This window comes from Heterocephalus glaber, unplaced genomic scaffold (assembly GCF_053883595.1).
Source record: "Heterocephalus glaber isolate CG9 unplaced genomic scaffold, H.glaber_assembly_v1.0 deba00001185, whole genome shotgun sequence".
In the NCBI taxonomy this organism is placed as follows: domain Eukaryota; kingdom Metazoa; phylum Chordata; class Mammalia; order Rodentia; family Bathyergidae; genus Heterocephalus; species Heterocephalus glaber.
In genome coordinates, this window is record NW_028258208.1 from 148,130 (window position 1) to 161,029 (window position 12,900).

The following is a 12,900-nucleotide window of genomic DNA, read 5'->3' on the forward strand; positions in this document are numbered from 1 at the left end:
TATCAAGGTTGTGCTTACTTCCAGGAATGAATTTGGGAGTATTGCTTCCCTTTCAATTTCTCTGAAGTGTTTAAACAGTAGTGCCAATAGTTTCTCTCTAAAGGTTTTGTAGACTTCAGCACTGGCTCCAAGCTAAAATGGTAATGCAGAAGTGATCTCAGAGGAGATGTGCTTACCACATGGCAGCCAGGAAACAGACACAGAGAGGAGGTGCTGGGAAGAGTTTTTCTGCAGTGACCACCCCTAACTTGGCCCCTCTCCCAGAAGGAGAGTCACCAACTGAACTCCCCAGGATGAACTCACTGATGAGGATAGCACACATCATCTAGTCAAGACTCCAACATATGAGGCTCTAGAGGGACTGTTTATTTTTATTATTTTTTTAAAAGTACATTTCCTTTAATCTTTTTTTTTTTTGTACCAGAATTGAACTCTAGACCTTGCACTTGTGAGGCAGGCCCTGGAAACACTGAGCTAAATCCCTGGCCCCTAGAGGGACAGTTTAGATCTAAACTACAAAAGATATTTTGATGTGGTAATAAAACTGTGAGTAGGAGCCACTGGAAATATGACCAAGGTGGCATTTAATCCATCGTGTGTGTGTGTGTGTGTTTGTTCATGTATGTTACTGAAGATCACACATGTGCATGTTGAGTATCTCAGATATACTTACAAATCTCTTTGTTTTATGTAAAAATTCACTTAGCATTTTAAGTCATTGAATTAGGTAAAGAGCTTGAAAGAGAGTTCATTTAAATGCAGATTTCTTGGAGAATGTTTTTTATTCTGTGGAACCAAAGAGGAAAACCTTCAAACTAACTCTTCACCATATCACTGGGGTCAGTTCTGGAAGGTGGCATCCAGGGAGGGAAGACAGCCCCTGCAGGTACAGGGCTTTTCTGTGAGTGAGAACAACAGCCCAGCACCATGACCCAGCTCCCTCAGAGAACACCATGTAACAGCCCTGGGTCCTCCCAACAGAATGAGCTGCTGCTGCCACCACTGAATCCTGCACAACCTGAGATCTCTTCACCCTGAGCTTCTCAGGGAGTCTATGAATAGCCCCTCTTTTCACAACCAGCTCTTGTGAGCATCTCCTACCACATCACTGGTGTAGGTTGAACCAGGGACACTGAAGAGTTTGTTCAGTGACTTTTGATTCCCATAGGAGCTCAGTCTGAACCAATTGGCCTTCTTCTCAAATTGGCCTTCTTATTGGATCACTTATAAATATGGGAGCAATTCAGTGGATTTCTTCAAAGCTAGCCTACCATTCTGAAGGAGGCACTTTCAGAGTAAAACTTTCTCTGCTTTAAGGTTTTTATAAGCATTATTTTTCCTAGTGCTGCTGCTGGTCTGTTGTTTATCACTGGGGCTGCAGGTTCTTTCTGAGTTTACATTGTGCCTGCTGGACCTTCTGGAAGGAATTCTTTCAAATTCAAGTTATATGTCTCACACTATCCCATTACCAAATTTTAAAAAAGACAATACAAGAAAAGACTTTGCCAGCCATTATTCCTCATGAGTATACATGTAATATCCCCAACAAAATCCAGTCAAACCAAATTCAACAGCACATTAAAAGTAAGTTTTAACTTGATCACATGGGAGTTACTCTTGGGAAATGATTTTGGTTGAATGAATGCATATTAGTGTATTGATATAACAGTCTGACACGATGAAGTATATATTTATAGATCATCTCAATAGATGCAGAAAATCATTTGACAAAATTCAATAATCTCTCATGATCAAAACTCTCCATAAAAAGCAATCCAGTTATCACAAACCTATGATCCATATTCATACACCCTAGTTCCAGGAACCTCAAAAAAGCCCCATCTGTGAAGGATAAGGCTTTGTGGGGACATCTATATAGAAGCTAAAGCACATAGGCTAGAGCAATCCCATCCCTGGTATGTATCCAAGACACTAATATCATTCTACTGGAGAAATATCTTCATCTCTTAGTCCCTGAAACTTTGTTGACATGGAAGCAACCTAGGTGTTCCTCATCAGATTAGGAGAGAAAATCCAGCATATACACTAATGGAATGGAACTATACAGTCTTAAAATCGGGAAGTCCTGGCTTTTACTCCAAAGTGGCTGAACCCTGAGGGCTTTATGCTATTTGAAACATGCCAGGCATAATCACTTCTATGTGGAATCTCACAAAGTTAAATTCATACATCTAGAGAATAAAATGATTGCTACCAGATCCTGGAAGAGGGGGTTGAGTGGGCACCATGGGAATATTTACCAAGGAGTACAAAATTTCAACAAAACAGATTAGGCTTTAGTGATCTATTGCAGAGAATAGTAAATATACAGTCATTGTAATGCATGTTATATCTTCAATAGCTGATAAAAGTAAACTTTGAATGCTCACCCTTAAAAGTGGTAAGTGGAATGGATGATAAATTTGATAATTAATCTCAACATTCCACATTGTAAACCTTAAGGAATGCCTATGCATCCTTTAAATGGCTATGATTATATTTTGTAAATAAGTAATTACATAAAATTACTCAAAACAAAAAACTAGACCTAAAAATTTTCCAATGTAAAGGACTTGAGTATTATAATTGAAAAAGTCTAACACATAATAGTATAGCCAATAAAAATATTTAAAAAATACTAGGGGGAGTCATGTGGAAGATGCCGAGTCACCCCGCTGCATACAGGTACACCTGCCCACACCCTGCCGAGGTCCTCAGTCGTGCGGAACACACACCGAGTCACCCCGCTGCAGATGGGCAGGTCTGTGCATGACCTGCCGAGGTCCTGAGTCATGCAGAAGGTGCCAAATCACCCCTCTGTGGATGGGCAGGTCTGCCCACACCATGCCGAGGTCCCCAGGCCCACGGAGCATGTGCTGGGTCAGCCCAATGCAAAGGGGCAGGTCTGTGCAAGCCCTGCCGAGGTCCTGGGTCACATGGGGGATGCCGAGTCAGCCCGCTGCAGACAGGAAGGTCTGTGTGCACCCTGCTGGGGTCCTGAGTCACGCGGAAGACACTGGATCACAACATTGCAGACAGGCAGCCATCTGATTCCACATTACCAAGGCGCAGAGGACACCAGACCACCAGACCAATGTACTGAGTCCCACTGTTCCCGGCCCAGAGGTAGGGGCTTCTGAGCCATCGTCCCACTGCTCCTGGTCCAGAGGAAGGGGCTTCCCAGTCACCATCCATCCTGCTGCTCCCAGCCCAGAGGAAAGGACTTTTGGGCCACCTTCTGTCCTGCTGCTCCTGGCCCAGAGGAAGGGGCTTCTAAGCCACCATCCCACTGCCCCTGGTTCAGAGGAAGGGATTTCCTGGCCAACATCCCTCCGGCTGCTCCCAGCCCACAGGAAAGGGCTTTGGGGTCACCATACCTACCACTGCTCCCGGCCCCTGTCCCACCTCACCCAGCTCAGAGGAGGTAATCTGTGCAGGCGCTAACAGACCCCTGCCCCAGTCAAAATGAGAAAACAAATAAATAAGTCTCACAACCAGATTTCCAGATCACCTACAGCAACCCCAAAGGGAAATGAGATGGAATCCTCTGATACTCAAACACCTGGACCCACTGAACTGGCAACAAAAGGGGATCTGGAAAAAATGAAATCAGAAATAATTTCTCAGATAACAGGAGAAATTGTGCCCCTAGTACAAGACATGATTAATAAATCTAGAGAGGAGCTGAGGAACATGATGGAATCCCAACATAAGAAACAAATGGAATCCATAAAACAGATGCAAATCGATTTCCAGCATATGAAAAACTCCATTGAAAGTCTACACAGCAGAATGAGCCAATGTGAGGACAGAATTTCAGATCTAGAAGATAAGATTGCAATTAGAGACCAGGAAAAGAAAAATTGCTTCAAAATTATAAGGGAACATGAGAAATCAATGCAGCAGTGCTAGATGGTGCAAAAAAGAATAACATAAGACTGAATGGGCTCAATGAAGAAACAGGAGAGAGTGCAGATGACATAAAAAATCTCTTCAGAGAAATAATGGCAGAAAACTTCCCAAGCAGGGGAAAAGAGCTTGACATACAGATAAGTGAGACATATAGGACTCCAAATAGCCTTGATCAAAAAAAAAATCTACACATAGGCATATAACTATTAAGATTCCAGAAACACAACAGAAGAACAAAGTTCTCCAAGCAGTCAGAGAAAAGAAACAAATCACATACAAAGGAAAGCCCATTAGAATCACAGCAGACTTCTCAATGCAAGCCATCAAGGCAAGAAGAGGTTGGAGTGACATATTCCAAGCCCTAAAAGAAAACAGCCTCCAACCCAGATTGATGTACCCTGCAAAACTATCTTTCAAAATGGATGGAGAAATAAGATACTTTCATGACAAAGAGCACCTTAGGAACTTCGTGAATACCAAACCAGCACTCCAAAGAATTTTACACAATATCCTAGGAACAGACACTGAGGATCACAACCCCAGGATGCAAAGCAGAATGAACCCATCTGGCATGATAAGAAATTAAATGTAAAGGGGGAGAACCCAACAAAAAGAAAAAGTCATGGCAATGACAAGTCAATATGTTTCAGTTATAACCATCAACGTTAATGGTCTCAATTCACTAATCAAAACAAATAGACTGGCAGAATGGGTCAAGAAGCAAAATCCAACAATATGCTGCATACAAGAAACACACTTAATTCAAAAGGAAACTCATAGACGGAAAGTTAAAGGGTGGAAAACAATACTGCATGCAACAGGAAACTGAAAAAAAGCAGGAGTAGCTATCCTCTTGGCAGATCAAGTAGATTTCAAACCAACACTAATTAAGACAAATGAAGAAGGACACTACATCCTTGTAAAGGAAAGAATCCAAGAGGAAGAGATGACAATCATAAGTATCTATGCACCAAACACTTGTGCACCCAACTATATAAAACAAATACCAGTGGACATGAAAAGCCATATATGCACTAATACAATTGTAGTGGGGGACCTCAACACCCCACTGTCACAAATAGATAGATCAACTAGACTAAAAATAAGTACTGAAATACTAGAACTCAATCGAACTCTTGAACAAATGAACTTAACAGATGTTTACAGAGTCTTCCACCCCACAAAATCAGAATACACATTCTTCTGAGCTGCACATGGGTCATTCTCCAAAATAGACCACATACTCACATATAGAACGTTTAAGTAAGTGCAAAGGAATTGAAGTTATCCCCTGTATATTATCAGACCATAGTGCAATGAAATTGGAGAGCCATAGCAAAAGAAACTCAAAAAATTTCATAAACACGTGGAAATTGAACAACACACTTCTGAATAACCAATGGGTCATAGAGGGAATTAAAGAAGAAATCAGACAGTTCCTTCAACTAAATGACAACAACAATACAACATATCGGAATCTATGGGACACAATGAAATCAGTCTTATGAGGGAAATTCATAGCAGCGAATACACATATTAGGAAAACAGAACGAGCCCAATTAAACAACCTGATGCTGAACTTCAAGCTTCTAGAAAAAGAAGAGCAGGACAACCCCAAAGCTCATACAAGGGAAGAAATTATAAAGATCAGAGGAGAAATCAATGCAATGGAGACTAAGAGAATGATACAAAAAATCAATGAAGCCAAGAGTTGGTTCTTTGAATCAACAAAATTGACAAAACTTTAGTCAACCTTGTCAGAAAAAGGAAAGAAAAGGCCCAAATCCATGCAATTAGAAATGAAAAGGGTGAAACTACAACAGACCCAGCAGAAATCCAGAGGATCATCAATACCTACTTCCAGAACCTATACACCAATGAGATGGACAACACAGAAGAAATGGACAGATTCCTAGATACATATGAATTACCAAAGTTGAATGAAGAAGACCTAAAAATTCTGAACAACCCAATATCAACCAATGAAATTGAAAACGTACTTAAAAACTTATCACCTAAGAAAAACCCGGGCCCTGATGGCTCCACTGCTGAATTCTACAAGACATTTAGAGAGGAACTGCTGCCACTACTGTTTAAACTCTTCAATGAAATTGAAAAGGAAGCAGTACTCCCAAATACATTCCTGGAAGCAAGCATCACCTTGATCCCCAAAGCAGAGAAAGACCCAACTGAAAAAGAGAACTATAGGCCAATCTCACTAATGAACATAGATGCAAAAATCCTTAATAAGTTACTGGCAAACAGAGTGCAGAAGATCATCAAGCAGATCATACACCCTGATCAATGGGATTCATCCCAGGGATGCAGGGATGGTTCAATATATGAAAATCAATTAATGTAATACACTGTATCAATAGAGCCAAGGACAAAAAACATATGATTATCTCCATAGATGCAGAAAAAAGCATTTGACAAAATCCAACAAGCATTTATGATAAAAACCCTACAAAAAAATTGGAATAGATGGTCTCTACCTCAAACTGATAGAAGTCATCTATGAAAAACCAACAGCCAATATCATACTAAATAGTCAAAAACTGAAATCCTTCACACTCAAATCAGGAACAAGACAAGGATGTCCACTATCACCACTCTTGTTCAACATAGTTCTGGAAACATTAGCTACGGCAATCAGACAAGAGAAAGAAATAAAAGGAATAAAGATAGGCAATGGAGAAGTAAAATTGTCATTATTTGCAGATGACATGATACTCTATATAGAAGACCCCAAGAACTCCACCAAAAGTCTTCTAGACTTAATAACCAAATTCAGTCAAGTAGCTGGTTACAAGGTCAACACACAAAAATCAATAGCTTTCCTCTACACCAATGACAGACTCACTGAGAGAGAAATAGGGCAAATAATTCCTTTCACAATAGCATCTGAAAAACTGAAATACCTAGGAATCATCCTAATGAAAGAAATCAAAGAAGTCTTCTCTGAAAACTATGGCACTCTGAAAAGAGAGATTGAAGATGATATCAGAAAATGGACAGACATCCCCTGCTCCTGGGTAGGAAGGATTAATAGAGTGAAAATGGCCATACTTCCAAAACTGCTATATAGATTTAATGCAATTCCAATTGAGATCCCAGCAGCATACTTCATAGACCTCGAAAAAACAATCCAAAAATTCATTTGGAATAAGAAGAGACCCAGAAGAGCAAAAGCAATTCTAGGTAACAGAGACATGGCAGGGGATATCACAATCCCCAACCTGAAACTCTACTATAAAGCTACTGTGATAAAAACAGCATGGTACTGGCAAAGAAACAGACTTGAGGACCAGTGGAACAGATTAGAAGATGCAGAAACAACACCAGACACACTCAGCCATCTCATCTTTGACAAAGGAGCCAAACACCCTCACTGGAGGAAAGACAGCCTCTTTAATAAATGGTGCTGGAAAAATTGGGTTTCAACTTGTTAAAGATTAAAACTAGACCTATATCTCTCACCATGCAGTAAATTAAAATCAAAATGGATTAAAGATCTAAATATTAAAATAGAAACTCTGAACCACTTGGAACAGAGGTTCGGTAGAGCCCTTGAAGACATCGGTTTAGGAAAAGATTTTATGAACAAAACCTCAGTTACCCGTGAACTAGCACAAACAATCAACAAATTGCATCTCTTCTTATTAAAAAGCTTCTGCACAGCAAGAGAAACCACCAGCAGTGTGAAGAGACAACCCACAATGTGGGAAAAAATCTTCACCTGCTCTTCCTCAGACAAAGGTCTACTATCTCGAATCTAGGAAGAACTTAAAAAGATCAGATCTCCCAAATTTAAAGACCCAATCCAAAAATGGGCATCTGAAATGAACAGACATTTCTCAGACAAAGAAGTAGAAATAACAAATAAATACATGAAAAAATGTTCAACGTCACTGGTCATTAGAGAGATGCAAATGAAAACAATGCTGAGATTGCACTTCACTCCAGAAAGAATGGCTGCTATCATGAAATCAACCAATAACAAATGCTGGTGGGGCTGTGGGGAAAGAGGAACCCTGCTCCACTGCTGGTGGGAGTGTAGACTGGGGCAAGCACTGTGGAAATCAGTATGAAGATACCTCAAAGAACTAAGACTGGAAATCCCATTTGACCCAGCTATTCCACTGCTGGGGATCTTCCCCAAAGAATTAAAAGAATCATACCACAATGATATATGTGCACCCGTGTTCATAGCAGCGCAGTTTGTAACAGCTAAAACTTGGAAACAGCCCAAATGCCCATCAACTGGAGCCTGGATAAAGAAAATGTGGTTTTTTAATAAAATGGAGTACTACTCAGCCATAAAAAATGAGAAATTAGAGACATTTATAGCTAAGTGGATGCACATTGAGGCAATACTCTTCAGTGAAATAAATAGGACACACATGTGTAAATACTGAATAGTTTCTCTGATGTGAGAAACTGAAAGTGTAAATAAGGACTAAATGTATAACAGGTCATGTGAAATAGGAAGAAAAGGGGCAAAGGGGAAGGAAGTGGGAGGGCTAAGGGAAAGGATAGAAGGGAATGGGATTAATATGAGAAAATGGAAAAATAGGAACAAAATCTTTGTAAATAGGGAGGGCTGGAGGGGTTGATGGGAGGGCTAGGCAAAGGTGAAAAACAAGAACCAAGAGAGACTATGTAAAGGTGCAAATTTCCAATGATGAATGTCATTATATTGTATACCTAAAATGTACCAATGATTAGAATGAATAATCGATAATGTAAAATAGGAATAAAAGGTCCAAAGGTGTAGGCTTAGTGGGAGGCACAGGGGAAAGGAAAGAAGCGAAAGGAAAAAATGATGAGAAATTGAAGTAAAGTCTTTGTAAATAGGGAAGGGTGGAGGGCGTGAAGGGAGGGCTAGGAATGGGAAAAAAATAAGAACCAAGATGCATTATATAAAGGTACAATTCCCAATGAGAAATGTAATTGTGTTGTATACCTACAATGTACCAATAAAAGAATTTAATACAAAGAAAAAAACATACTGATGTAAAAATTTAAAAATTTATTAGTCAAAATCATATGTTCTAAGTAGAGAGCCATAACAAAGAAGAACTAATTTATAAATTAACTATAACAATAAATCAATCTTCTTATTCTTTCAAATATCTGGAGAAAAAGAAATTTGGGCAGAAAAATCTACATAAATCTAAATAAAGACAAAAATACGGCAAAATGAATTCATATTCAAACATTCAGAATTGTTGACATCCTACCTTCTCAACAGTGTCATTTAAATATAAATTAGAAAGGTATTTTTTCCTTGAAAGCAGCAAACATGACCAAGATAACATTATATTTTAAAAAGAAATGTGGATATATTAGTTATCTAGGTTGGAGGAAATATTTCATAAAATATATACAAATTAAATCAGATTTTCCCCTTATATAAATACATAATTGTCACCTGTACCTATAAAAAGCTGAAGAGCAGATGTAGCCTCCTCAGGGATGAAACATTGCAATGTGAGGTGTCTCAGGTATCAGAGGAGGGAGAGCCACATTCAGACATTCACCAGGAAATGAGCTATGGATGGCAGGAGGCCCATGGGGTCAAAGGACACTTGCTTCTAATGGGAATGGTAAGTACTGCAATGCAAGGAGCCTGATGTGCCTGTTCTTCCAGTGCTGGACTGGGGCTAAATGGGCACCAGAGCCTCAATGCTGAGATTTTCCTAGAAAGGACATCTGGACAAAAATCTAGACAATTGTGGGATTCAGTTATGAGACACAAAATTTCCAATACTGTACTTATTTTAGCCATGGGTTGAAGGATCAGATCTTGGGTATCAGAAAAATTCATTTTCAACCAATGAATTGTACACTCTATTTGATTAGAAAAATGTACCACAAATGCAAGCATTACCTTTCACTCCCCAGGTAAATACCAGGAGCAGTTACCTTTTCATCTGTCTCCATGCTAAAATCTGATAACTACTTTTCTTTATGCACAACTTTGAGTGAATAAACCATGAGGTTAATCTATTCATTCAGAGCACATGGAGAAAGCAAATTTTCAAAATAAAATATTTTGAGAATTTCAGTTGTTTTTTGTCCTAATTTTCATTAAGTGAATAAAAAGTCTTTTAGCAGATGCAATGGAAGGGGGAGGCAAGAATATCAGTGCTAATCATCCCACTGTGTCCTCAGGCCTGAGTTGTTCCCCTGTCAAATATCCTTGTCACTTATCCCAGCCTGAGTGGAAGAGTGAGTGCAAAGAGCACAGTGCATACAGCAGGGTCTTCTCACAGGACCACTCAGTATGCTTCTCCAGGTTGGTCAGTTCCAGCACCTGAGGTTCTCTCAACAGCACAGGCAGCTGTTAAGGTGGAACACATAACTCAAGCTCTCTTCTTTATAATACCTGTCTTTGGTCTTATCTGAATATATCCCAAATATTTTCAAAACATTTTGTCAATACACACAAACTTCTAGTGTTTCAGGAAGGGATACAAAATATAAAAAGTACTGAGCAAGAAAACTGAGATATAGATTTGTACTTCATCATAACAAATATACACAGAGACACACACAGACAACCAAAATACACAGTGTCAGCTAAAAATACACAGTCCAGGGGTGTGGATCAAAATTTAAGAATATAAATCATTATTGAATAAAACTACTTTCCAATGATAGATGAGACTTTTGTTTTGGCCAAGAAATTTTTAACTGAAAATGCAGAGAATCTGTTGAATAATCTGCCCAGAGCAGCATTGATCTCCCTGTTGCGTAGACAGTAGATGATGGGGTTCACAAATGGGGGCACCATGCTGTAGAACACGGCAGTCAGCAGATTCTTAAGGGATGGTTTCTCTGCAATGGGACCTAAGGCAGCCACTGACCCAGCAATGAAAAATAAAAAGACAATGGACAGCTGTGGGGTACAGGTGGATATGGCTTTGTTACGGGCTTCCATGGAATGCATCTTGAGCACAGTTGAAAATATTTTGATATATGATATAAATATAAAGCCTGCACATCCTAAGATAAAACAAATAAAAACAACAACCAATATAAATTCAGAATACTGTACATCTGGAGATGATATCCTCAAAATTTGAGGAACATCACAAAAATATTGCTGGATCACATTGGTCTTGGTGAAGGGAAGTCTGAACAGAGTGCCTGTGTGGATAGCAGAGTAGACCAGACCAGAGGCCCAGGAGCCAGCTGTGGCCTGGGAGCACAGACTCGGGGTGATGATGAGCCTATAGTGCAGAGGGTAGCAAATGGCCACATAGCGGTCATAGGACATGACCACCAGGAGGGCAATTTCCATAGCTGCAAAAAGAAGCCAGAGGAAAACCTGTGTAGCACACTCTGTTAGGGATATGGTCTTACTTCCTGTCATGGAATTGACTACAGCTCTGGGAACAACAACTGAGATGCTGCCGAAGTCTATGAGGGCCACATTGCTTATAAAATAGTACATGGGAGAGTGCAGATGTGTGTCTGTCATGATGACAGTGAGAGTCACAAGATTTCCTGTTAGTGCTCCCAGATAAATCACTAAGAACAGCACACCTTGCAGAACCTGGAGCTCCCCAGAGCTTGTGACATCCATGAGGAAGAGTTCTGTGAAGATGGTGAGGTTGTCCATATCTGCCCACCTGCCGTGGTCTCTGCAGACTCAGGGGTTAAAGTGAGCCGAGAATGCTACTAGCAGAATGCAGAACTCCCATTAGATCTGCAGTGTGGCTTATAATCAGGAACTCAGGAGACTATAAGTGGAAAAAATAAAGCATCTTAAAATCTAGTGAATGTCTGTACTTGTTTGATTTTCTTTTCCCAAGTGCTGTTATTCTTTTAGTTTCTATACTAATAGGATTAGAGAATTAAGCAATATAGTTTCTAAAATGAAATCAAATTCATGTAATCTTTAATTTTTTTAAGTTCTTTCAAAATTATTTTTCTAATCTTACCTGGACATCTCAAATATTTTTCCCATTTGCTTTAGTTTTGTGTGGCAACCCCAATCCTAGTCTATGAGAGCTCTGTCAGCTCTGGAGTTTGGAAATTCCTCATCTGCTCCTCATTTTCTAGGTTCTATGGTGGAGAATGACTGTGATTCAGTCCTTCTGTGGATGATACATCAGTTTTCCCTAACAGATCAAAAGCATGAACTGTAGCTTTCCTTGACAATTACTTTGATCTAAAGGACACCAGACTGGTAACCCCATACTATTCTCTTGCTTCAGATGCTCTTCAAGACCAATGTGTGAGCCTTTTTTTCCTTCTTTTCACTGTCATCTATTCAAGAAATGATGTCATTCTGGATGTAAATATTGGCAGTATATTTACTATTTCATTCTGGTACTTTCTTTTGTGCATATTTTATCAGAAAAAAAAGTGTTTGAAGTACTCTTACATGATGCACTCTTCTGCTAGATATGAATTCTAATATTTCATGAGGTGACAGCTTTCTCTGCAGACCTCCTCTCTGCTTGTTTTCAGAGTTTATCAAAATCTCCTTATGGTGAAATTATTTTAACCTTAATTCATTTATCTCTGCTTGTTTTGAAGAATTCAAATAAGAAAAAAGTTGCTTACTAATTTTCTTTTTAGTATTTAAGTTAGTCATAATGAGAGATGTAGATATTATACTATTGAAAATATTTTTATTGGCATTTGTAATAATTTGTAGATAATTACTTTGCCATTGCAAAACATTTACAATTTTTCTGCCTTTTATGAGCATAATAATAATTATTTGCTTATAGTGGTACATTCATATGACTTTTGAGTGTTTTAAAAATGTTTTATAGGAATTGCTTTTTGCAGTAATTCATTGACTTACATGTGGTTTCTTATCTTAGCATTATTTGTAACAAAAAGACAATTGTGTGAGTACAGAATGTCACTATCAAAACCAAATTAATTGATTAAGCTGCTTCTGCTGACATGGTGTGGATCACAGATGCAAACCACACTATGGAAATTTTATTTCCTTTGTTGGAA

General features: G+C 39.1%; 1 protein-coding gene across 1 annotated transcript; it reads right to left on the reverse strand.

Moving 5' to 3' along the window:
• Positions 1-10,561: 10,561 nt before the first annotated feature.
• LOC147828246 (olfactory receptor 14I1-like) lies at positions 10,562-11,542 on the reverse strand. The gene has a single exon (XM_087210706.1). It carries the CDS (start codon positions 11,540-11,542, stop codon positions 10,562-10,564), a length of 981 nt encoding a protein of 326 aa, XP_087066832.1.
• Between the last annotated feature and the right edge of the window lie 1,358 nt (positions 11,543-12,900).

Excerpts from the sequence above, each read along its gene's own strand:
- LOC147828246 (XM_087210706.1), bottom strand. The coding sequence starts at position 11,542 with ATGGACAACCTCACCATCTTCACAGAACTCTTCCTCATGGATGTCACA.